Raw genomic sequence first — 27,496 nt, forward strand, 5'->3', positions numbered from 1 at the left:
AGCCAGGCAGGGGCACAGGTTTGTAAGCTCAGCACTTGGTGCTTTTATGGAAGACCCAGGTTCAGTCCCCAGCACCCACATAGTGGCCCACAACTGTCTAGAACCCCCGTTCCAGAGCACCTAGAACCCTCTGCTGGCCTGAGTAGCGACCAGACATGTAAGAGGGGTATAAACATACATGCAAGCAAACATTCGTACACACAAAATAAAATAAATAGATCTCGAATTAAAAAAAAAAAATCCATCCCTAGAAGCCAATCTATTCTCTGCAGTAAATATCTTGTTCAACTTTATAATTTTTTGAGGTTTAATGTGGAGTTTGTATGTATGTATCGCTGAGGGTCTATTTCTCCTGTTGTTTTTATGCTGTATTTTAGTTTAGTCTTTCGGTGTGTTTGTCTTGTTTTGTTTTTGGAGTTCTTTGATATTATTCAAACATCCATAGACTTGTCATAGTGAGTCCTTGGCAATGTCAATATTTTTATACTGCCCACTCTGTCAGCCTGGTGGCTCGTAGAGAGTGTGTGTGTTCTCCGTATTATTTGACTTTATCTTCTTGACCTTCTGTGTTGTTGGCAAACACAATAAAGGCAAAGGCGGAATAAAACATAAGGCATGGGAGTAGCAGCTGTCTGTGGAATGGGGCCTGTACCTGTGGTTCAGCCTTACTAACGCTGACTACAAAATGTGTGCATTTTAACTGCCTCCCACTAGATTATAAGAGAAATAAAAATGACTAAGCAATAAACGCTATTTAAAACAGCTTGTCTTCATCTCTGATAAACCTGGTATATAGTACAAAGGGACTGTTCTCCAGTTCCTTTTCGATTTAGACAAGCCACTTGAACTTCAGAGTTTCAGTCCCTGATTCCTGGAAGGGGACGATGATATACTTTATATCCTAAATCTTACATTTGAATATACAGCTCTTTAGAGCACTTGCAGATAGATTACAGTTGTTTATTTTGATGTTCATTGATACACAGTTGTGAATTTTTTAGGTGAACCAGGCAGTAGCTGTATGGTTTTTACTGAAAATTGATGTATGTATTCATTTCATTAAACATACCTGTTTCTTACACTCTCTATTCTATTGCCTAATATTTCTTCCTTATAATTCCACTGTAGCATATTAGACTGGTTTGAAATTTGTCTTACAAATGGTCAGTTTCAACTTTACTTATAAATGGACCATATTTGTTGATATAAACAGAAGCATTTCCTTATATTTTATACCCATTGATGAAAACATCACAGTTTTATTTTCTGTACCTAAAAGTGTGCAGGTGCTTTAAGGACGTCCTACATTTTTCAGTTCTGATTTCCATATTAGCTTTTGTCAAACAAGGGCAGCTGACACGGTGTAGTGCATGTGAATGTCTGGCCTTTTGCAATGACCTGAAGCACATTCATGATGGCTATTTCATCTCAGTACCCATTGAGATCTCCTAAGCTAGTTTGAACAACTGTTAGTGTCCTCATTTTATGGGTGTAAAAATGTCTAGAAGTTGGGAGAGAGGGCTCAGTGCATAAAGCGACTCTGCAAATGTGAGGAGCAGAGTGTGGGCCAAAGCCACCTGTAATGCCAGCACTCAGGAGGCAGTAACACAGGATCCCTGGTTTAAGTTGAGTACCTAGACTAGCTTCTATGGTAGTGCTCCTGGTTCAACCAGACACCTTAACTCAATAAGGAAAATGGAGAGCAATGAGGAAAAAGACCAGACTCAACCTTTGGTCTCCATGAGCTTGCATGGACATGCTCATGCATGGACATGCATACATACCTCACCCAGACACAAGCAAACAACAACATACACAAAAAAGTGGGATTAGAGAATATAAAGAACTAACCGAAAGACATCTGGCAGATGATGGAAGTGTCTTTTCCTTGCTTTCTTCTTGTTAACTGCCCAGTAGAAATCATGCAGAAATAAGAGGCAGAGCCAGAGAAACCATCGGTGACCTGGATAGAATTGGTGAGACACCCTTGATACCGTATAAAGCAGCTCTGAGTAATTAGATATAAATTATAATAGAGCCTGACATTTGATGCCTTCTAAATATAACAAGACTACTGAATATAAGCCATTCTAGTACTAGACATAATGATAATCAGTTGGAGTGAAGCCCTCTGTTGCTAATTCAATTAATGCCTGGAAATATATATTCATTCAGATAATCAGTGGAACACAGGTGCTCTTATAAATCCCCAGTGGATTGACCAGGAGAAGTCTGCAATTGGATTTTCGCAAGCCTCCACAGATAATAACAGGGATGATGTTTAAAATTCTAAGCAAAGGAATTGTTGGCTTACATTTTGCAACAGCGTGGTACCTAAAACACTCCTGCCAAGGTTCAAACTCCAGCCTTCTCATTTCCCCGTGCTACTGGCAAACTTCCCCCCCAGTAAGGATGGCATGCAAGAGAATTGGAAGCCTGAAATGCAATGCATAGTTGCTGATTTCCCTTAATTGCCTTTTTAATGTGAGCGCATAAAACTAATAATTATTGCATGATAAACGAGGAACAAATTGAAGTGCGACTCCAGCTTGTGAAAATCCTTGGTGCATAAAAACTTTGAACATGACACATCCAGATTCGCAAATTATTGCATCCAAAATTTAGTTCCTCTGGCAGCCAGGCCCTTTAATCAGACAACTTGTTAGAATTCTCTCTCATATATTTGCATCTCTTTCTTTTTTAAACTTTGAGATCCAGGATTTTTAAGAGATCCAGGGTTTTAAAGCTGCATAATTGAAGACAATTTCCTGAAATTAAACAAACAACTTTTATTCATTTTAGAGAAATCAGTGGAGGTTGATAAGCTCCTTCAGTCAAGAGATGGGAACATTTTTTCTAATTTTGTCCCTTCTTCCTCTGTACTTGTGTTAGATTCTCATGAAAATAGTGGAGTTAAGGCATAGAATTCTTCAGGTGTTTTGGTTGTTTTTTTTTGTTTGTTTGTTTTTTTTTTTTTTTTTTTTTTTTTGGTTTTTTGAGACAGGGTTTCTCTGTGTAGCTTTGCGCCTTTCCTGGAACTCGCTTTGGAGACCAGGCTGGCCTCGAACTCACAGAGATCCGCCTGGCTCTGCCTCTCGAGTGCTGGGATTAAAGGCGTGCGCCACCACCGCCCGGCCTTCAGGTGTTTTATATTGTATGATAATGTTATTTACTTATAATAAAAATCCTTTCATTGGTCCTTTTTCAAAGTCGATTAAAGTTAGTATTGAAAGCAGTCTTGGGCTTTCTGTGTGGTGTGTCTGTGTGTGCATACGCTTCTTGTGCTTTTTCATTTTCTCTGTTTGTTTTGCGCTCTCCTGGTTTGTCTTCCTTTTGCCTATTTGTTTTTTAAAGCAAGAGAGAAAGAAGGCATGGGGTTGTGTAGCTGGGAAGGTGGGGAGGATCTGGAAGAGACGAAGAAGGGGAAATTGTGAGCTGAGTGTATTGTATGGGAAAAGTCTATTTTCAATTAAAAACAAACAAACAGTATTGACTGAGTGTGTTTGCCATTTGTGTTCATTCTAATATGGGATGATGACGGTTGCCAAGTTTGAGTATCATCCTCAGTTATCTTCTTGGTTGGCCTACCAGCAATGCTATTGGGTGAATTTCCAGTGTTCCTGGAGCCATTATAGTGTGTTGATGTTATTTTCTAAGCTATGTATATGTTTCTGTAGAAAAATTATTGCAAAGTCCTGGAGACATTCCTCAGTGGATAAAGCACTTGCTTCACAAATGTGGGGAATGGAGTTTATGTTCCTAGAACCAACACAGGAACTGAGTGGGTGAGGTGGTGAACCCGTAATCCAAGCGTTCAGGAGATGAGGAGTCCCAGTACAGACTGGCTCTCTGGACTGGCCAAACCTAAAATCCGTGGCTCAGGAAGAGACCGCCTTGTAAATAAGGCAGAGAGCGGTATAGGAAGACATCACACATCAACCTCTGGACTGTGCACTCACAGGCATAGACATGCATGAACACCCATGCACATATGTGAACGTGCCCTCACACCACATACACGGACACACACACACACACACACACACACACACACGCACACACACACACACACACACACGTGCATACACATACATCCCAAAGAGAGAAAGAGGGAGAAGGAAAGAAAGACAGACAGACGGACAGACCATTCTGAGATAAAAAAAAGACAGCAAGTTTAATTCTGTAAATGAAAGTCCAACGCACCTTTTTAAACGCAAACTTGTCAAACGTTCTGGCATGGCATTTCATGGTGACGGTGGTTGTTGTTGGAGACAAAACAGTTATGAAATCAAGCTGGCTTTGATTCATTCATTAAAATCTGCCTCATACATTTCTATGGGGTAAATGTGTTAAATGTTTCTAGTTCTTGGGCTTTTCCCATGTTTACAGTATTCTATTCTCGCCACTCTATGCCCTTCTTCACCAGCTACAGCTCTTATTCAATTTCTGAGCATTTAGATCAGTCCCTAGATAATACAACATGCTCAGGCCTAGTTGGTCATTTGAAAGGCGTACATTGTATCTCATTTTAATATTCCTAATCAGTGCATCATGCAAATGCATTCTGAATAATGCATGTCTCCACTTTAATTACTTGTTTAATTATCTTTAGTTTTTTTTTTTTTTTCAAAGCCTACAGCTATGGCTGTTGCTCAGATGATTAGAAAATTGCTTCCAGTTGCAGAAATCTATTTCCTGTTGTTTCTTTTGGCAGTGATTGCAGACCGGCCTCCCCCAGTCATTCGACAAGGTCCCGTGAATCAGACGGTAGCAGTGGATGGCACTTTAGTCCTCAGCTGTGTGGCGACAGGCAGCCCAGTGCCCACAATTCTATGGAGGAAGGATGGAGTCCTTGTTTCAACCCAAGATTCTCGGATCAAACAGCTGGAGACTGGCATGCTGCAGATCCGCTACGCTAAGGTAACTTGCAAAGACATCGTGGACTTCCTGCTTGGTTCTGCTTTATTTTTAATGGCAGCAACTAATGTTGTAAATACCATAACCTGTATGAAATAATAAATAAAGAAATAATAAATAAAACACATTTTATGGTGATGCATCATTTGTTTAGACATGCCACTGTGTGTGCTTGAGGTGATTTGCAAGTAATTTAAGGTCCCGTGGAGGTGAAAGAAAATGCTTGAGGAAAGTGACTGGGGACCTGAGAGGTGGTATGCGTTCCGTGTATATGGTATGATACAAGGCATTTTAGTGTTAACTAGAAAGGTAAATTTTCTAGTACTGCTTTATGCACAGTGGACTTGAGAAGTGTTTCTGTTGTGACTATTTGGTTCAGCATTTTGCAATTACAGAATATCATACACATGAATAAGGCTTATAAAGCCATGTACTAAATCAATATACATTTCGAATAAGAATGCTAAATGATGAGAAGCCCACTGATTTATGGACATAAATGTAAGGATTTACCCTTCTGGGACACTACATCTCTCATCAGTCCTTGTATTGTTTTGATTTTGATTTTTCTTTTGTATCAGTCCTTACATTGTTTTGATTTTGATTTTTCTTTTGTGGTCTAGATCAGTCAGGCTTTTGAGACATATGAAAGGACAGTATTAGGCTGAAGTCAACAGTCACTTCAGTTGCCTGGCTGTGTGTGGTGGGTGACTTCTTTGGAGTTTGGGATCAACATCACAGTTGATTTGGTGTGCTGCAAAGATTACAACGTTGCAGTTCTTCACAGCAACTGTTGCACCTTGCTCTTGTGGTGACCAGAGCTGGATGACAGTATTTGAAGAGAAGAGTTGTCCCATTAAGCGGAAGTATATGGCTTTAGCATGCCGCTCCTGAGTTTTAGGTTGAACCAGGGTTTATATTTTAGGCTTCAGTTTTCAGAAGAGAGAGTGTTCTTTCCATCAAGGGTTTGTTTTTACCTCTGAGACTGACTTAAGTTTCATAATAAGAGACGGGATAGAATGAGTCATTTAAGAAGTTACAATATAATTCGTTTGTCCCTAATCTTTGATGCTAAACCTAGCCTGTTAAAGCATTGCAGATATTTTTTCTCATTGCACAGTTAGGATAACCATATGAAGGCTGTTTATTTCTGTATGCATGCAGTATTTTCCTCCACATTTCAAGAAAAACGTATTCAATTCAAGGGACAGTTCTGGTTAGCAGATTTTAATGTCGTTATCCATATTCATGGACCATATACAAACCTGTAATTGTTTTTCCAGCCCAGCAAGCTCTTGATTGTCCCAACTATTTCTTTTCCATCTGCTTTCACAGCTGGGTGACACTGGCCGATACACCTGCACTGCATCAACCCCCAGTGGTGAGGCCACGTGGAGTGCTTACATCGAAGTACAGGGTACGTCTCCACTTTGTCATGAAGCTCTTTTGGTAACGAAAGCCAACAGCCTGGTCCATGAGGGACAGGCTACTGTGTTACCTACGTTCATGTGCCAATTTGTGTATGTGTAAATGTTTGTGTTCCTCCCTCCACACCTGCTAGAGTTTGGAGTTCCAGTTCAACCTCCAAGACCCACCGACCCCAATTTAATCCCCAGCGCCCCCTCAAAGCCTGAAGTCACAGATGTCAGCAAAAACACAGTAACTTTATCGTGGCAGCCAAACTTGAACTCAGGAGCAACCCCAACGTCTTATATTATAGAAGCCTTCAGGTAAAGAGAGGGGGATTTCTTGCATGCTCTTTTTTTCTTTTCTTTCTCTTTCTTTCTTTCTTTCTTTCTTTCTTTCTTTCTTTCTTTCTTTCTTTATTTATTTATTTATTTATTTATTTCTTCCTTCCCTCCTTTCTTTTTTCTTTCTTCCTTCCTTCCTTCTTTTCTCTCTCTTTCTTTTTTCTTCCTCTTTTTGCTGTTGTTGTTGCATCCAGTGTTCTTGTTCTAACGTATGTATCCTTCCTTAGCCATGCATCAGGTAGCAGCTGGCAGACTGTGGCAGAAAATGTGAAAACAGAAACATTTGCCATCAAAGGACTCAAACCTAATGCAATATACCTTTTCCTGGTGAGGGCAGCTAATGCATATGGGATTAGTGATCCAAGCCAAATATCAGATCCAGTGAAAACACAAGGTAAATATTGATGGACTGAAACTTGAAATACCTACTTAGCCTTAGATGTTATAATTATACTGGCGTGATGCGTGTTACATGCTTAGAGTGCACATTTGCCAACTGTTCCTTTTTTTTTTTTTACTATACAATGCAATGTCTACAAACTATATTTTTCTGGACTGAGGCTATCAAGATTGATAACATATGGAATTGTCTCTCATAAGATGACAAATCCACTAAAAATACCCTGTGGCTATGTGTATATTCTTTACCATTTTGTAAATTTTAAAAGTCTAATATCTTAACCCTATTACAATTGTAGTTAAAACTGAGTAAATTTGTCGGTGCCAAAATTCAGCCCACATAACCTCCAAGATAATCTTTCAGAATTCCCACCCTAGTGGTTGCATGTCCTGTGAAAATCACACTGAAGTAGGGTAACTATGAGAAACTTGGTCTTCATGCCTCTTTGTAACCAATCTCCTGCAAGCCACAAGAGTAAATCGTTGGAGTCTTTAGTTGTTCTGAACTCTGATGCTCACTGCATGAGGCATGACATGAAACATCCCCGTGGAAAATAACACCTATTTTGATGGAAACTGGATGGAAGTGAGAGACCAAGACAGGAAGCATCTACTATCTGTTTCAACACATGCAGAGCCTGAAGTGTTACTCGTTGGGATTTTCTTTTCCATATGTTACTTTTCATCTTTTGTGGATTGACATTATTTTCCTCTTTTGACAGGTTATATTCCCTGTCTCCCCTCTTACTCATTCTATTATTTTAGAATTCTTATAGAAGGAAAATGCACACTTATTTGAGCCAACCATTACCTTTTCCTTAAACTTAATGTCATCATAATTAAAAATACGCTGGCTCTTATCTTAGTAAGGCGATTGGAACTGGAGAATGATTTCCCCACACACAGAAGCACTGACTCTGAGTTAACATTTCCAAAGGAAAAACTGCGGACTAGTTATATATGAGGAGAGAAGCAAGTTGTTCACAAAGTGCCTAAAAGACTCAAACTGCTTTCTTCCTGGTACAGGAGGACAGACGACAGCCATGTCACATGTTCTGGCTACTCCTAGGGTACAGCTAAGCAGTCTTTTAAGAAGGACGTTTTGCTTTAGAACTCACAGAGAAAGTCAGCTGAATTGCAGAACATGTCCATGTCTGTTCCTCGTGCATGAAATCAACACACCCAGATGCCTAGGCATATTTGCTATTGTGAGTCACCTGCTTGGGAGCCTTAATGTACTCGGAGCCTGCCTTGAAACAGTGTGAGGTTTGCAGTACTAGATGCATGTGTAAAGAACGTAGAAACTCCAGCAGCTTCTAAGTGAATTTAAACTCTTGTCCGCATAGAAGAGTCTCTATCCACTCAACCTAGATGAAAGTGTTGATAGCAGACTTAATGCTAGTCTCACGTACTCATTTGTAAATGAGGATATTGTTCCTATGTTTTATCCACATATCCACATGAACATCATGTTTTCCTCTTAGTTGGGTTGAAATAGCCTCCTTCAGACACGTAGCTAGTAAAACAGCATGATAAAATGAATCTGTGTCACCTGGAGACTGACTTTCTAGGGAAATACGCATGCCATTTTGAAATAAATATTTTCATCTCATCTCCTCAGTCTAGCTGTGTGGCTCTTAGCAAGTTGGTCACGCCTGAGCATCCCGTCTCCTTGGGTATAAAATGAAGCTAAATGAACTCACTTCTCCAGAGTTGACAGAGATTATTAACTAACAAGTAATAATGCATGCAAGGTATTTTTTCTGTCTAATGTCATAGCAAACCTGTGCTTCATTCAGTGTCTAAAACAAGAATAAAGAAGATTCATAGAAAATTCTGCTATCATATCACTATGAAAAGTAGCAAGTTTGCCAAATGAGAGAATCAATTAAATATATCTTGACAGCTTGGAATGATGAGCCAGCACTAACAAGATTAAAATTAATAGAGCAAAGTAAAAAATCTGGTACTTGAATTGTGGTTTGAAAAATTAACTATAAAAGGCTGGAACAAGCAGACCAGCTCAAGGAGGGGGTGTGTGTCAGGGTTTAGTGAAGTGCGCAGACTCCAGTTGAAATTAGCTGTGAGATCTGTCTGAGGTCACTGCGTGATGTGCTTGTCAAGTGAACAAAATTCATCCTTACTGGGATTTTCAGAATCGTGTCTGAATCTGGTCATCCTTACCCCTTGATTTTGAATTGGTTGGATCATGAATTATGTAATATGTTGTCTGTGAGCACTACATTTTCAGATGGACTTTTAAGAGCTTTTCTTTTATTTTGGTTGGAAAGATGGTATGACTCAAACCCAGGGCCTCATATTCACATGGTAGTGTCTTACCACCAAGCTGCGCTTTACCCCAGCCCTGACTCTTCAGTCTCCTATGGGAAGACCAGTGATAATAGTTGGTAGAGTGGTTGATAGAACTGGATGAAGAGCTGAAAATCAATTCTAGTAAAAGAAATTCAAGAGTCTTGATATGGCTAAGCCAAAACCAAAAACATATGAAGAGTATGAGATCCCTCCCTTACCGTTGTGGGTGACTGTGGTGTGGAAGGCATGCTTTCTCTCACTCCAAACAGAAAAGGACAAATTGGGGAAAGTAACTAAGTCCCATTTCATTATTTAGATCTTGGCCTGCTTTTGAGACACAGTCTAGCCTACCTCAGGATAATGGCATGGGAATGAACCTGGCAAAATTCAATCCTGCAGGGAATATCAGCTGTGTGGGTACAAGACAGGGATTATATAGTTTGTGTTGGGATAGAATACCACTTTGGGTACTATTCTGATACCATAAGCCTTAACATTGAACAATTCTTAACTTAACTTTTAATGGAAACATATATAGAATATTACAGTATGCATGTAGGATTCATCAGAAAATACCAGTTATGGGCCTGGGAAGAAATATCAATAGATAAAGTATGTCCTGCTCAAGGACCTGAGTTCAGCCCTTGGCATCCATGTAATACCAGCACTGAGGAGGCACACAGGAAGACCCTTGAGGCTTACTGCCTGCCTGCCTAGCCACATTGGTGAGCCCCAGCTCCCAGGGAAAGATACTGGCTCAAAAAATAAAGTGGATGGTGCCTGAGAACCAACATGTGAGGCTCACTCCCTACCTCCACACACTTAATGCATGGGTACCTACACACAAACACATACCCAGCTGCGTATGCACACACCCACACACATGCACAAGGAAAATTTTCAAAAGGAACATACTAGTTATTATACACAGTGAGTGCTCCCTGGACAGTCCTCCCTCAACAATCACATAGGGGGCTATATACTGGACTCGGAATTAGATTGAGAAATATCTAATGTTTGTTCTGAGTATATCTCTGAATGTTGACAAAGAGCACTTACAATATCATGCATTTAGGGGACCGATTCACATGCATCTCAAAAATACATTATTAGATGTCACTTTCCCATTTTCTTTCTGATACATAATGTTCTACAACAATAGTATAAATTGCTATTGCAAAATGATAACACTTGGTTGGGCAATCCCATTTTCCTGAAGGGGTAGATTGGCAGGTTTGTTTTAAATCAAAGAAATTAAGGGATCGGGCACAAATCATGGTGCCTGACTGTGTTAGTATGTGTTCTGTTGCTGTGAAGAGACACCATAGCCAAGGGAACTCATAAAAGAAAGCAGTTAGTTGGGGGCTGGCTTCCAGTTTTAGATGGTTAGTTAGTGGTTGTCATCATGGTAGAAAGCAGACAGGTTTAGCATTGGAGCAGTAGCTAAGAACTTTATATCCTGCTCCATGGGCAGCAAAGCGGGAGACACTGGGCCTGATCTTTCAAAAAGCATGGGCTTTTGTAACCTCAAAGTCCACCAACCCCCCCATGACACACCTCCAACGAGGCCACATCTCCTCTGTCAAGGCTACACCTCCTCTAATCCTTCCCAAACAGTTCCACTCCCTGGTGACTAAGCATTCAAATATATGAGCCTATGGGAGCCATTCTTCTTCCAACCACCACACCAACCATTTGAAAAATGGTTATTTTTGTATTTGGTCATACTTTCTGAAATGCCAGTGATGCTTTGAGTATGGGAGCTTTCCTATGAGGCAACTGGTTATAAACTGAAGACATAATGTGTCCTAGTTAGGGACTCTGAGTCCATTATCATAGGCCTGACCTCTGCCTAACCATAAAATGCCTTTCGTGCCTTACCACAATCCATTTCTTTTACCAGTCCTCATGAGAAACCATGTTTGCTGCTAGTCATTCTGTGACATATAAGGAACTAAGGTTAAGTAATCTCCCTTGCAGTTAGGGGTGGGCCTCAGCAGGAGAGTTCCAGTCTACTCTAAAGCCCTGGCTTGGAGTGATGGGAGGAAGTTATCTTCCCAAAGTTACATGAGCTTCGGTTGCCCAGGGGAAGGTGTTCGTCCAAACCCAGGTTTGGTGTCTAACTTTTCCTGTTCCAACTGCTTCCTTCTTGCCTTAGAGTTGGTAGCTAAATCCAGAGTAGCAATGGGGAGCAGAGAGACAAGATGATGTACCTGAGCTGGCCAAGTAACTGCTAAGTGTTTTCTCTCGAGGCTGTGATTCTAGGTATGCTGTAGGTCAGCACTGGACAGCAGTACAGGAAAATGTGGAAAATGTAGGGTCAGGAACTATCCTAGTCTATCTAGGTGATGGTGGTGCACACCTTTAATCTCAGCACTCCAGAGGCAGAGTTCGAGTTCTATGAGTTCGAGGCCAGCCTGGTCTACAAAGCCAGTTCCAGGGCAGCCAGAGCTATTATACACAGAAACCCTGTCCTTTTTAAAAAAAAAAAAAAAAAAATTTATTTATTTATTTATATATATGTTTCTGTTTTTTTTTTTTTTCAAGATCGAGTCTCACTATGTAGGTTTGACTGTCCTGAACTAACTACATAGACCAGGCTGGCCTCGAACTCACAGAGATCCATTTGCCTCTGCCTTCCAAGTGCTGGGATTAAAGGCATGGGCCGCCATGCCCAGCCATTTTGCTTATTCCTATGCTTAATTTTTAGGCAGGGCTCCCAGCCAGCCAGATGGCATCGATGTTTAATAACGGTTGACCTGTCAACTCTTCCATCCACCTTGGTGCTCTGGCCTCTGCCAGAGAGAGTCACAAATCTCATGTAAACCTTCATGGTTTTGCTTCTTATCCTGTGACAGGCAGCATTTAATTATTGAGCAAATGGAAACTTTCGTTTTCTTTTTGGATAGGTGGGCAACACATCTAGATGTGTGTGTGTGACAATATGATAGTCTATAAATGGTCCTGCAGTTCCCCGAAATCTTTTCTGTTGTTGTTGTTGTTCTTCAAGATGCATTCCTTTTACTACTTGAAACAGAGAAACACAGCTGTGCTTTAGAAAGCCTCTACAACAGTGGGCAATTTTTGTTGAGGATGGAGTCGAGCAAATTTGGGGGAACAGTTCCATGTTCCCCAAAATAGTATAACATAAAGGACACTAGTGGCTGTTTGATTCTTACTGCGCCCCTGGTCTCCTCTCGAATATTTTAGTATTCACGAGACTGAGAAGAAATGATTAAATCCTCCATGTAATATGGTAAACTAAACCAATGTCAATTAAATGATGGTAAGTTCTCTTATCTCCCAGATCTAATCAGATTTATTTTATCAGACCGTAACTGTAGCTCCTCGGTCCCTTGCTGTATAGCCAGTTACTGCTGTCTACTTTAGCTGGCAAAATGTCCGGGTTCCTGCTAGGAGATGTGCTGCTCAGCTGCCTTCTGCCCTCGATTTTTCCTTCCTGTGTTTGCGAGCTTTTCATTCCCCAACCTCTCCACTGCATCTCCCCATTCTTCTCTTTCTTGTGTAGTTAGGATCATTGCAGCGGGGTGTATCACACTCGGAGAGAATTGCCCCAGAGCTCCGCTGCTCAGCAGTAAAATGGTCATTACATGGTAGGAGGCTCTCTTAAAAATTACTGTTTACCACTGTTATCTTTGCCTCCTGCCCTTTTCGGCTTACACAGGTTTTCTGCTCGTTCTGACATACCTCCCCCCCCCACACACACACACACACACTCCTTCTTTGTTTCTCTTCTCCTGATCCTTATAAAAAGGTTAAGCTGTAATGGGTGGAGAGATGGCTCAGGAGCTAAGAGGCCTTGCTCGAAAGCGTGGGGACCTGCCTTTGAATCCCAGCATCCACATAAAAAAACTCAACCGTGACCACATCGTCCTGTAATACCAGTGCTATGGGGAATGGGGCAGAGGCATGAGGCTCATTGGTGGGTTTTGCTGGCTGTCAGCCTAGTTCCAGATCCATCGAGAGACCCTGTCTCAAGGCAATAAGGCAGAATGATAAAGCAGAACACCTGATGTCCTTCTCGGGCCCTGAAGATTTATGCGTATGTATACACACACACACACACACACACACACACACACACACACACACAGAGAGAGAGAGAGAGAGAGAGAGAGAGAGAGAGAGAGAGAGAGAGAGAGAGAGTAAGTTGTGCTGATTTTTCTTTATATTCAGGCTGCCTTCACAGTTCGCTGATTCTCCTTTTCCGGGTGTTATTGTGGGTGCAGTAGCACTGCTTAGGGCCTGACAGTGTTCTTGAATTGTTGCAGATGTCCCACCAACCAGTCAAGGGGTGGACCACAAGCAGGTCCAGAGAGAGCTGGGGAATGTCGTCTTGCACCTCCACAACCCCACCATCCTTTCTTCTTCATCAGTGGAAGTACACTGGACAGTGAGTTGTAACATTTGTATTGTTTTCAATAGTCAGGTGATTCCTGTGAGATGATGATACAGAGGGAATTCACATCACTGTTTTTCAGTTCCACACCAACGTTAATTCTATTATGCAAACCCCGTTTATTCTAGTGCCTATGATCTGCCCATATATCCATATATATATATATATATATATATATATATATATATATATATATATATGTATGTATGTATTTATGTATCCCTGCCAGTGTCAAGGGATAGAATCACAAAGTATTTGAATGTATGACATGTGACATGCACATTGCCACATACTTCTTTTTTTAATTTAGAAATACTTCCAAGTAGTATTGAGCAAATTTTTAAAATATATTTTTATTCATTCTTTGAGAATTTTATGCATACATATATAATGTATTTTTGGTCATATTCACCCCCTACCCCTTCCCCTCATGCTTTTTAGATCCACCTCCACCCTCCCGTCCACTTCCAACTTCATCCTAGTACGTTTTCAAAACCAAAATGGAAAAACAACACCTTCTCTAAAATGCCCACATGTCTCTTATATAATGTGCCACCCATAGGGAAACCTCATGCTTCTGCTGAAACATATTATAATATTGTCATAGGAACTAATGCTTCCTTACAGCAAAGCACTAGAAATCCACACTGTGGGATCCCATTGGTTATTTTTTTTCTACTTGTTGCATTTTTATTACTTTGCAGCCAAACAGTAAAGTGGTGTGACTAACTCCATTTTTATTCCTCCTTGTAATAGGTGGACCAGCAATCTCAATATATTCAAGGATATAAAATTCTCTATCGGCCATCTGGATCCAGCCATGGTGAATCTGAGTGGTTAGTTTTTGAAGTGAGGACCCCAACCAAAAATAGTGTGGTGATCCCTGATCTCAGAAAAGGCGTCAACTATGAGATTAAGGCTCGCCCATTTTTTAATGAGTTTCAAGGAGCAGACAGTGAAATCAAATTTGCCAAAACCTTAGAAGAAGGTAAGTATGATGGAGTGGGCTTCCAGGGCATGCAACATGTTTCCTGTGCTTTTGAATGAATGGAAGTTGTTTAAAAATTAGCGATGATGTTTATCATGAATCTGTGCATATTAAATTATTTTTTATGGGAATTCATTTGCAAGTAGAACAAACCAAATGCCACAGTGAGTGACTTGCTTCAGTGGTGACCTGCACAAAGCGTGTGCAAAGGTTAACACTATTACTAAAATTCATATTGAAAGATGGGATTTCTCATGATTTGCTCACTTTTTTTATCCATGGGAGCTTATGTTTAACGGGGTGTAGATAAGGTGAGTAATATCTGGGTTTGCCCGGACTTTCCGGAGTCCACATTTTCTCCTGATGCCTCATGCTAGGAAATCCCTTAGTTCTTGGCAAACCGGTATTTCCACCCTATAACTGAGAACTGAAAAACGGTATTCACGTAAATATAAAGAGTTTCATGTCACCGTATACTTTATTTTTTTTAAAAAAAGAATTTTCTCTAATTGTAATTTAATCTATAAATGATAGGTTATAATTAAACGTAAAAAAAAAATAGCATTCTTTTTTCCTACTTTTGTACATTTTAAGGAGAAAATATGAGATTTGGGTAATAGGCTACAAGGAATAGATGTTGTACTAAGGATGTTTTTAATTTTCAGAGATGTATTACTAGTCTGCTTATGTGTGTGTGTGTGTGTGTGTGTGTGTGTGTGTGTGTGTGTGTGTGTGTGTGTAGCTATATGACATCATGGTGAAGACATAGAGTATTTTTTTCTCCTTCTACCACTATATCCAAGGATATGACTAAGGTGGACAGGCTTGCCCGACCAATGCGTCTGCTTGCCGATCCAGCTCGCTGCTCTGTCCTGAGCCATTTCGTGCTGTCACTGTAACTGGTTATGAAAAATTCACAGTGTCAATGACTTCGTGTAACTTGGAGGAAACTTGTAGTTCGGAGCCCTGTGGGGCTGGGTGATACTCACATTCAAAACGTGTAGCGTCTGCACGTTTACTGTGTGTTTTTAAGTACTGTGTGCGTTGGTGTTCTACAGGACACTCTTCACAATCTACTTTTTGCTACAATTTAACAGCACCAAGTGCCCCTCCCCGAAGTGTGACTGTGTCGAAGAATGATGGAAACGGTACGGCAATCCTTGTCTCCTGGCAGCCACCTCCTGAGGATACTCAGAATGGAATGGTTCAAGAATATAAGGTAATTCGCTTAGTAAATTCACTGGCAGCCCTCATGGCTCCCAGGAAAAGCAACCTGGGTGAATTGTCTCTCGTCCTTTGTCGCCATCTGCTGGCCCAACTGCCAACATGTAGAATTATTTCTTAAACTTTAGGCATAGTATGGAGTAATTGTCCATAACTAGAAAAGCTATTTGGAAAATAAATAAGTAAAAATTAAAATAAAGGTTGTAAGTGGTCATTTAATATTTGCTTATGTAATCTCATAGTAATAGAAATTTTAATGATCATGATACCTTTTTTCTCCCCCAAATTGTGGCTTTCAATGTATCACCCAGAATTGGGTTACTCTCGGGAACTGCCTCTAAACATAGTCACATTCTGTTTAACGATGACAATTTTTTGAAGATTCTTTTCCTCTTTTGACACCTGCAAAATTTAGAACTTTACAATTAGGTTGGGAAAGTTGTTTTTCTGTGCATGGAAGTCTGTTTTCCATGAAGAATTTTTAGTCTCTAAACAAAATTCTGTTTGTTATACGTTTTTGAGATATGTAATGTATTTTTCAAGTAATTTTTATCCAGTGATTCTGAATAATTATTTTTGCCTGTGTAGTAATAGTTCTTCTGCCCATTAATATGGACAGTTTCCACTAAGATTCATTCTATGCAAATACATTCATTAAAAAAAAAAACATTATAAACTTTAGATTTACTCAATAGAATGTGAACTTGGCCTAGTAGTGAATCTGTGTTAGAGTATAGTGATGAAATTTGTGTTTTAGTGTAGTGGTAAACAAATAGCTGGTGGATTAAATCAGGAACATCTCAATAGAAAGTAAGTGTGTGCTTTTTCAGCATCTCTGCTAACAAACTATATATACATATACATATCTTTAACCATGACCAATTTTAACTATAAAACATTCACTCCTGTACTTAGCCTTCCTATGATGCCTGCATAGTTTTCTGGTTATTAGCTAGCATTGTGGTGTACGTTCATATCCATTACTGAGAACATGGATACATCTGGCTGTGCATCTGTGAACATGGACCTGTGCTTAGGAAGATGCACACATTTGCCTTCTCTGGTGTAAGTCAGCGACTTTGAACTACAGGCTAACATCAGAAGCACTTGTGTGGCCTGACCAGGACCATTGTATGTTTATTCTACTAAATCTTCTGGCGATATGATAGATGTCAAAGGAAAGCTGAACTGAAGACCATAATTTCATTATCATTTATTTACTCTGTGTGTGTGTGTGTGTGTGTGTGTGTGTGTGTGTGTGTGTGTGTGTGTTTATGCATGTGTGACATGATGAGAGAGGGCAAGTCAGAGACAACCCCCAAGACTCTGTTTTTCCCTTCCATTCTTCAGCTTCTGGGGATCCAGCTCGGATTGTGAGCCCCAGTGACCAGCCTCTTACCCACTGAGCCATCTTGCTGGCTTGGAACATAATGTTTTTTGAGTACCAAATTAATTCGTAAAGCTGAAACTAGTGATACATGTCTGTATTTCCAGTTCTTGTGAGATAGAGTCAGATGGATGAGAAATTCAACACACACACACACACACACACACCAAAACACAAAACAAGTCAGTTTTTTTTTTTTTAGTATGTGTAATAACTAAATGGGTAATGAATAAACCTAAGCTTAATGGTAGGCATAGTATTTGAAAGTGATTTTTTGAAACCAAAAAAAGAATAATAACCTTATAAAATGTTTGTAGGTTAACTGTTTGCATGCTTTCTGAATAGTCAGCAGGGCTGGGGAGAGGGCTTGGTCGGTAAGTACTTACAGCATGAACATAAAGGCCTGGGTTTGACCCAGAAGCAACTGGAAAAAGTGGAAGTAGGGCACGTGCCTGTGAGCCCAGCAGGAGAGAAGTCTGGGCTTGCTGACTCCAGGGTGTCCAGCCCAGAGGTAGCTCCAGGTTCACTAAGAAATACTGTATCAAAAAGTAACCTGGAGAGTGACAAACTCAGGGCTACACACACACACACACACACACACACACACACACACACACACACACACACACACACACACACACACATAGGCACATGACGACACAAAGTATTTTTGAAGACTGCTGTAAATACCCTATAGATGTTTCAAAGCATTTCGAATAAAATTTTCATTTGGAACTGGTTCATTAAAAGATAAAAATGGCCGTCATTTTCAATGCTTTCTCATAAGGTCTAAGGTTTTTGTCAGTACTAGGGTATAACAGGATGCTATATTTCAGCCCAGGGAAGCAGACTGTAGGAGAAGCATTTGTAAAAGAGCCTAAAATTTGATGATGTCTTGGCTCCCAAGGAAAATTGTGTAACGTAGACATTTTCCCCTAAGAGTCAGAACTCATTTCTCTCCTCGAGAAATGTGCAAGGATGGATTTCACTTAACTTCATGGTCAATTTAAAATAATAAAATGCCTTTCAGAACCCGATTGACTGGTACGAAATCAGTTTGTGGCTTCGGTTCAGCTGTGTAATGTAATTGTTGGGAAAAATTCACAAAGGAGTCTCTTTCCAGTGGTCAGGTCGGGATAGAATGTCTCACCAGTTGTGAGCATTGTGCATTCAAACTGTATTGCAGTCATAAAAACTTTCAAAGAAAGAGTTAAAGTTTATTGGCCAAGTGATAGACACATTGGTGTTTTGATCACCTTGAGGTCTGTGTTCCTAGTATAGTTTAGATAATAGTCCATCCTAGCCAGTCCTTCCTACTGCTGGAGGGTATTTCAGAGAACCCAGAGTGTTATGAACTACTCTAGATACCATTTCCTTGTGGGAACAACAAAAATATCATTCCTTATATCAATTTATTCAAAATTATTGTTCTATGATTAATCTTTTAATGACACTTAAAAGCCAGGCTTAGAGTGTAGTCAAACTTTCAATTTCCTAAGCAGATGGATTCTTATTGCATGTCACTATCAAAGTTCATGACGACACGGTTTCCTTTTTATTACGGGAATTTTCTTGCAGCAAATGTATATAGTTATTCTTTTCATTTCCCAATGTGGTACAAAGCAGAAATGAAGATTTCAATTTATAGGGAAGCTCTGTTTGTTAATGTTGCTTATTGATCACAGTTCAGCGTACCATACTCTAGATAAACCCTAAGGTGACCCTTCCTCCTTGGTAATAATACGTTATTTTCAATACCAACCTGTTTGTGTGAAATATTTTTGATTATTCAGGAGCTCTTCTGCCTTCCCAGACAACTGTGTCTTTGTTTTGATGTTCACGTGATGTGTTAGTTCTGGTTAATTCTGTCCCGAGGTATCAGGCTCGGTGCTTCCTATGCAGCTATGTTTTTTGGCGTCTGGTCGTATGGAATTACTCCTGCCGCATAATTGTCAGAGGATGGCAGATACATTCTTCTTCTTCATGTGAATAATAATTCACAGCCTGCTGCAGAATAATTTTTAATTTCTTCGTGAAAATTTCTTGCTGTTTAAAAAAATGAACAAAAACCTAATGAAGTGGGCCGATGAGAGCCTTAAGAGAGAAATAAGCAATATATATATTATAATATATATATATATTGTATAGCAAGTTGACCAATTTATGTGATAAGATTTTTTTCATAATTTTTTTTTGTTTTATGTATTTATTTATGTGTGTGTGGGTGCATATCAAAGCCACAAAAGGATATCAGATCCCTCATAAATGGAGTTACAGATGTTTATGGACTAAATTATATAGGTGTTGTAATCTAAACTCTGGACTCATGATCCCTATGGTTATGTAGCAAACTTTCTTAACTGTTGAGACATATGTCCAGCCTCTCTATCAGTGGTTCTCAACCTATGGGTTGTGACCCCTTTGGGAGTCAAACATCCTTTTCAAGGGGGTTGCCTAAGACCAACAGAAAACACAGATACTTACATTATGATTCATAGTAGTAGCAAAATTACAATTATAAAGTAGCAATGGAAATAACTCTATCATTGGGGGGTCACCACAACATGATAAACTATATTAAAGGGTCACAACTTAGGATAAGGTTGAAAACCACTACCCTGTATGATAGACTCTTAAATGATTGTATATAACAAAAGTACCTGTGAAAACATTAAAGCTACGTTAAACAGCTCCAGCCAATATGCAATCTGACTAGAATAATCTCAGAATTAGGTCAAGGCCAAGAATGACTTTTAAAGTTTCCTTGGTTGGGTTCTCGACAGGTCTGAACTCTGTGTAGGTCTGAAACGTGTCTATGATTGACGTTGAGCTTTGCCATTAAGGGGTAAATTTTCAGCTTTGCTTTCGTTATATACTTCTTGCAGGTTTGGTGTCTAGGTAACGAAACTAGGTATCACATCAACAAGACAGTTGACGGCTCTACCTTTTCGGTGGTCATCCCCTCGCTGGTTCCTGGGGTCCGCTACAGTGTGGAGGTGGCAGCAAGCACAGGGGCTGGTCCTGGGGTCAAGAGTGAGCCTCAGTTCATCCAGTTGGGTAAGAGTCACATGATCTGTCATTTTCCCACTTGGTTCTGCGTGGCTCTTTTTATTTTGCTTATGGATCAGCCATTGCTGCAAGTCAAGTAGAAGCTGGAGTATGGCTCATGGCTGCCATGGGGCTATCTTGATTTATCTAAAACATAGGTAACTATAGATCCGTAGCCACACGTCACTCACCGAAGGCGGTAAAGTCTGGGAAATACACCATTGGGTGATTGTGTTGTTGTGTGTGCATCACAGAGTACAGTTATATAAACTAAGACATCTGTGACATCACCAGGCAATGCAGTCTTTTGGGAACATGGTTCTGCGTGTGTGTGGTGCATCATTGACCAAGATGTTATAGATGGTTAATGACTGTGGTTGTCTCAAACTAAAACATCAAAGTGCAATTATTGCTCTTTCAAATACAGAGCTATTAATATTTACTATCATTCTTACTCTGTCTTACGGAATTTTTATCTAATTAACAGATGCTATTAATTGAACATCAAAGAAACCTCAATGAAAAAGAAAGACACAAACTTTCCACTTGTGGATTTTATAACTGTTTGGGAAGGGAAGTATCTTAGTTAGGGTTTCTATTGCTCTGACAAAACACCATGACCATAAGCAAGTTGAGGAGGAAAGGGTTTATTTAGATTACACTTCCATGGCACTGTTCATCATTGAAAGAAGTCAGGACAGTGACTCAAACAGGGCAGGATCCCGGAGACAGGAGCTGATGATGCAGAAGCCATGGAGGGGTTTTGCTTACTGGCCTGCTTCCCAGGCTTCCTCAGCCTGCTTTCTTATAGAACCCAGGACCACACCAGCCCAGAATAGCACCACCCACAAGGGGTTGGGCCCTCCCCCATCAATCACTAATTAAGAAAATGTCTTACAGCCAGATCTTATGGAGGCGTTTTCTCAATTAAGGGTTCCTCCTTTCAGACGACTCTAGTTAATGTGTCAAGTTGACATACGACTAGCCAGCACAGGAAATAGAACCCTTCCTTGCAACACCTGAGCCAGGTACTGGAAATTTATAGCAATGCGAAATTTATATTTACATTTCATGCCTATTTAAAATTATAACTGGTATTTATTACAAGAGCTAAATTAAGATATTAATTTTAAATATTTATATACTAATTATTTAGAAGGCTAAATACAATTTCTGTGTAAAAAAATATTGGGTTAATGAAAAGGAAAATGTGGCACAGAAGCCTACCTGACTATCATTCACTACAGAAAATATATTACCTACAGAATATACAAATTAACAGGTAAAAAAAAATAAGACAACCAATACTATTATTCTTAAAAAGACAAGATAAAAATAGTTTGATTTTTAAGCAGTGACATTTAAATTATGAAAGGTAACAAGGCGTGCACTGTCAACTTTATATATTAACAATCAGAAATTAAACTTTGGAATATTTTATGTCCCATGTTAAATTGTGACCGAAGGATCAGATGATGTAAGTCTACGTGCTTTACAAGTGTTCACACCTTCTTAATGTACTAACAGTGTTGTCATCCTAGAATTATGTCCACATAAATCAAGAAACATTCAGCCTGGGATATTGTTCAGATTTCATTGTTAAGACCAAGCTGGTGGCTCCAAGACCGTTGGAAAAGCTCTGCGATGTGACACAGTGTAGTATCCCAAACACACAGTTATTGGTTAGGACTCAGCTCCCTATAAACTCTAAGAGTGCCAGGCACCCTGGGCCACAGGCTGAGAAGATTGAATCTTTAAAATGACATTTCCAGGGTTGTCCCCAGGCCAGCTGAAGAGAGGAAAGGAAACACATCCTATGGGAAGAGCTTCAGTGCTTCAGGCTAAGAGAGGTGCATATTGCTCTCGCCCGTTGTGATTACCCATAAGATGGCTGGGCCACCACAGAATGAGGTCACTAAGTAGGGAACCACCTTCCATCAAGTGGAGCTTTAAATGGCAATTATGAGATCCCCATTTAAAGCTTGCTCACTAAGTTACAACTCTGGGCTAGAGTTTAATAATTTTTCACTTATCATTTCTACTTAACCAACTTTGAAAGTAATTATTACATGCATATCTTCTAGACAAAAATAGCTTCACAACTTATTTCAAGCAATATAGGAAACTGAAACAAATTTGCTTAATGCATCTGTTACAATGTTTTAACATACATGCAGGAATAAATATAAGTTGACACACACATTTATTCACTTTTGTGTAATGTCGATATCTATTTTTTAACATTACAAGTTACATTGCTACAATCCGGTTGGTATTGTTTGCTTTTATAGCACACTGCCTTTCCGTCCTATTATTTTGGAAGATGGCTTTGAGAAGGGGAGTATGAGTTATTTTATTAAGATTTATATCAAGAAATTTAAGAGTCAGATTGATTTTCTTGGAATTATAAATGTGTTCTAGGTTCCCATATTTTAATATAGCCTCAGCTGCACCAAGACAAAGCCTGATATACCGACTGGCCATTTTAATTCATTAGTCACACTACACTATTCTGTTAAGCCCATCTGGTCGCTGGCATTGGAACCTCCCATGGCCCTTTCTATAAAATCTGACGCTACCCAATTTAACCTTGCACAAACAGCCATGGGATCTATAAACCTAGTAGATACAAAGGGTGAATTAAGAATGAAAAGAATAGGTCTGCTTAGTGAGCATCGAGAGGTTGAAATGCTCTTAGGCCAACCAGAGATAAAAGGGTCTGGGACATGAAATAAAACTTTCAGTCAACAAACAGTTGAAAGCAGGTGACTGCTTGTGAAAATAGTTTTCCAGCCTTGACCCTCTGTAGAATGAAATTAGGAGTTGTGTTCAAGGAAAGAGTGCATGCACACACACACACACACACACACACACACACACACACACACACACACACCATGAAAAGGAATTTAGACATTTCATGTGGAGAGGAGTCCTATGCTCCTAAAGTAGTCTCAATACACACCGAAAGCTATTTGTCCTATCATTTAATAAGAAAAAAGCAATATTCAAGTTAAGAAATGTCATACATGAAGAATTAGTGGTGCCGATTATTTTTCTAGAAAAGAAAATATGCTTAGGAGCTGGAAAACGCTCCTGTTTTAAAGCAGATAGCGTTGACAGAATTGCTGTATGTCTCTCTGATTTGGGTTTGAATTCTCCTTCTGCAGAGTGACTATACACAAGTCCTCCCTTGTCAGGGCTCCAAGGAGCTGGCTGGTGGTGTCCATATGCCGAAGCATCCAGCCCATGACCTGGTGTCCCTGTCACAGAGCACTTAGACTGGCAGGTGTCCTGAACTTTTTATGTAACCTGCCTACATGACCCCCCTGTCACTGACCAGGATGAATGAGGGACGGGTATGTTTGTCTCCAAGGAGACATGGAGGAGGCAATGGGACAAAACATGTGACATACCAGAAGCAGTTTGTGCAAGGGCAGGGGTGCAGACAAGGATCAAGAGAGAAGGCCACAGGAGCAACTCATTATCCTGCAGGTGTGAATCTAGAGAGAGGACCCATGGAATGGTGTCTTTATTGGTACTCAGAAGTCTCCTCAGAACTAAACCGCTGTAAAGTTCAAGGGTTTAGTTGTTCCGAGAGGACACAGGGATGGATTCCAGAGTGTTGTGCCATCACTGAGAGGCTGTCACGACTGTCCATGTGCAGAGTCCATAGAGGGCGAGTGGGGTCGGTGAAGTAGGGTGAACTGCTGTGTCCCATACAGAGTTGGTCATACGGAGGCCAGAGTATAAGATGCATATCTGGGTTGAGCATACTAAGAACTGGGAGAAAACAGAAAGATGGAGCTGCAGAGACGGCTCTGTGCTTGCTGTGAGAGTGTGAGAATCCAAATCAGAATCCCTAGGACCCATGTAAAAGCTGGGCATGACAGTGTGCCTCCAAAATCCTGGCATTGGAGAGGCAGAGAAAAACAGATGCCTGTCGCTAGCTGGCAACCAGACTAGCGGAAACACTGAACCGTACATTCAGTGAGAGATTCTGTCTCCAAAACGAAGACTGAGGAAGACATTCAGTGCTGAATTCTGGCCTCCACGTGCATATACGTAACACAAACACACCCACACCCACATGCCCCCACATACATTTGCACCCAAAATACATACACACATACATTCTTTTCAAAGCTGAAACATATTCCTAGAAGATGGCCCTGACTTTCTCACAACAGAAAAAAAAAAAAAAAAAAGGACTAAGTCAAATCTACCCCTCAATGCCTTTCTATTAGCTGCTAATGGGTTTAGGACAAGAGGGAACCATTCCCCCTTAACTGTGTGCCCACGGATGGCTGTGCCAGACTCCAGGGTATAGTTCCGATCCGATGGTCATACAGGTGGTCCTGGTTAAGCTAAACGGGTCACAGAACCCCCAGAAGGAGATAAACAGGGGTAGTGGGAGAATACACTGTATATATCAAATAACAAATTTACAGTAAAAAGGAAAAAGTAGACCCAATCCAACATGAAACTTTAAGAATGCAGGACAGCAATGGTCTATGTCAGATGATTTAACAATAGCAAGAAAGCACCAACCGCAGTAAAATGGGTGAGCACCTCTTTTTCCACCAGATGTTGTGTGGAGTGACATTAAAACTTTTGCCACGAGTGAAGATTCTGCACATTGGGCAGGCTCAAGTTGGGCATCACGCAGGGCCAACAAAATGGGCTGCCTTGATGGGAGCACAACAGTCTCCAGGCCGCTCTGTGGGACCTGGACTAAGAACTGAGGGCTTCAGCGACCTCTCTGTAGGCTTAAGACAAATGTCCAATGAGTACATTTTATTACCGGTATATTCTATCAATTTTTAATTTTGATTCAAAATGTCTTAACAGAAAATATGAGTCCTTTTGGCTATTCATAACACTTGATGATTCTTTTACATATTTAATGTTCTTTTCTTATATCTTCTGCTGACCATCATTATTATTTTAAAAGAAAGATTATCCATAGTTCTTGCAGGGCTAATTTTTTTTTTACAGTGTTTTAGTGATCTTCTGTTTTGTAATTCTTTCTGACTATAACTTCAAATAATGTGTCATTCTAACAGTTGAGAATCCTGAAAAATAGTTGTGAGAAAAGAACAAATATATTTTTTTTAAGATCTACTTACAGAAGAAGTAAAATTTCAATTCTGGTTTCCTATCCCACTCCCGCCCCACACACCATTTTTAAGACAGAGTTTCACTATGTAACCTTGACTGGCCTGGGACTGTGTAGACTGGCTGGTCTCAAATCTCATAGAGATCCACCTGCCTCTGCTTCCTGTGTGCTGGACCTACAGCTGTGTGCCGCGGTACCTAATCCATTTCTACCATTTTTGAAGCAAATATTTGAGGGTTCCTACAGATGTGTGAGAAAGTGTATTTACTCATTCAATGTGCCTTATTTACTGGAATGCATTAAATTATTCCATATTTTAGAGGCACATTGGTATATATAGTTAGTTTTGTCATAGGAAACCCACTCTTAAACACCCACACAGTTTTCTGAAATACAGAGACAGAGGGCATTTGATATCTTTAACTCTAGTCTCATAAAAATGTGACATCCTTGCTTTGAATTAAAAATAAACGGAATAAATAAAAATTTTCCCTGAAAAATCTCTCAAACTTCCCCGTGGTGGCTGAGGCAAAAAGGCAAAACAGACATCATCGTCCAAACGTTAACAAGATGAAACACGAGCCGCGTATCCTGGGTCCACGTGTAGTATTGTGTCACGTTGAGATTTTGACCCCGAGTAACCAAGAGATGGCCTTTCAGATTCTCATGGAAACCCCGTGTCTCCCGAGGACCAAGTGAGCCTCGCTCAGCAGATCTCGGACGTGGTGAAGCAGCCAGCATTCATCGCGGGCATCGGGGCAGCCTGTTGGATTATCCTCATGGTCTTCAGCATCTGGCTTTACCGGCACCGCAAGAAGAGGAACGGGCTCACCAGCACGTACGCGGGCATCCGGAAAGGTGTGGCGGCTAGAAAACCTTTTATCTTAAACTGATAGTATGTTACTCGTGGCGGGCAGCCCTGGTTAAACGGCTTGAATGCGTGAAGGTTCTCGATAAGTGCTGTTATTTCTCCACACTGTCCGTATCGGACCGTGGTTGTGTTTTTAGAACAGCAACAGAATTTTCTAAGCTCTCAGGACCCACTTCCTCTTAACTAGGTTTCTTCAAGATCTAGACGTTACCCTATTCTTTTAGGCAGATGTTTGTTTTGTTTTATGCTCCTGAGAGAAATTTGAAATCACCTGTCACAGGAATTATGAATTCAGGCTTATTTTGTTGTTGTTGTTGTTGTCATGACTTGGGGTTTTGTTTTTATCTTAGTTTGGTTTTTACGGATGAGCACTTACTGCCATGTGCTTATTTATAACAATTGCCCTTAGTGGGTACGAATGGCAGGTGTGTGGGCTGCTTTAGGTAGCAAATTGAGGTTCATTTATCATTCACAGATTTTACACGGAGTTGAATATTTATACATGTTTAACTAGTAGTTTCATTAAGGTGTCTACTCAGGTTTAGACAAAGCGCTCTTTGCTTGCTATGATTCACAACTTGGAGGCTGGGCCACACATGCTGAGAGACTCGCATACCTTTGCAACACACCCTCAGATCGCGGAGATGCTTATGTTGAATTTTTATTCTCCGAGTCAGTTCTTCCCCCTGTCTGATAGATAGCCGTCCTCTCCATCCCCAAGTATTCCATAACTCTGGTTATAACAGGTCAGCTATAAGTCACAGTGGCTAACCCCTTCTCCTGTCCTTATTTATAATGTTCCTTTTTGTTCCCAAAATTATCGTGATTTGGATGATAACATTGTGAGTCACCCTAGATAGAGGGCCCATACGTCAGCCTGATATAAGAGACTTACGTTGCTAACAAGGCAGACTTGCTAATAAGGATACTCCTTGCCCAACCATGACCTCCTTTTTATTCTAACTGTGCCAATGTTTCCTAAGCAAACACTCTGTACATGTCCTGGCAATGTGCTGCCACTGACTAATTGTATGGAAAGTCAATGGTGTCCATGGTAGG

General features: G+C 40.3%; 1 protein-coding gene across 10 annotated transcripts in view; it reads left to right on the top strand.

Annotated features, from left to right (window-relative positions):
- The window catches only part of Robo1 (roundabout guidance receptor 1), a 1,006,112-nt gene that overhangs the window by 918,759 nt on the left and 59,857 nt on the right, over positions 1 to 27,496 (top strand). For all 10 annotated transcript variants that reach the window (XM_052740989.1, XM_052740992.1, XM_052740990.1 and 7 more), the window contains 9 exons: positions 4,715 to 4,920; positions 6,253 to 6,334; positions 6,479 to 6,647; positions 6,896 to 7,062; positions 13,673 to 13,794; positions 14,557 to 14,788; positions 15,886 to 16,007; positions 20,285 to 20,456; positions 26,227 to 26,424. In XM_052740989.1, coding sequence (XP_052596949.1) covers positions 4,715 to 4,920; positions 6,253 to 6,334; positions 6,479 to 6,647; positions 6,896 to 7,062; positions 13,673 to 13,794; positions 14,557 to 14,788; positions 15,886 to 16,007; positions 20,285 to 20,456; positions 26,227 to 26,424 — 1,470 coding nt within the window. The remainder of the gene's footprint in view (positions 1 to 4,714; positions 4,921 to 6,252; positions 6,335 to 6,478; positions 6,648 to 6,895; positions 7,063 to 13,672; positions 13,795 to 14,556; positions 14,789 to 15,885; positions 16,008 to 20,284; positions 20,457 to 26,226; positions 26,425 to 27,496) is intronic.

This window comes from Peromyscus californicus, unplaced genomic scaffold, assembly GCF_007827085.1.
Source record: "Peromyscus californicus insignis strain IS unplaced genomic scaffold, ASM782708v3 Scaffold_16__1_contigs__length_79575227, whole genome shotgun sequence".
Lineage (NCBI taxonomy): Eukaryota > Metazoa > Chordata > Mammalia > Rodentia > Cricetidae > Peromyscus > Peromyscus californicus.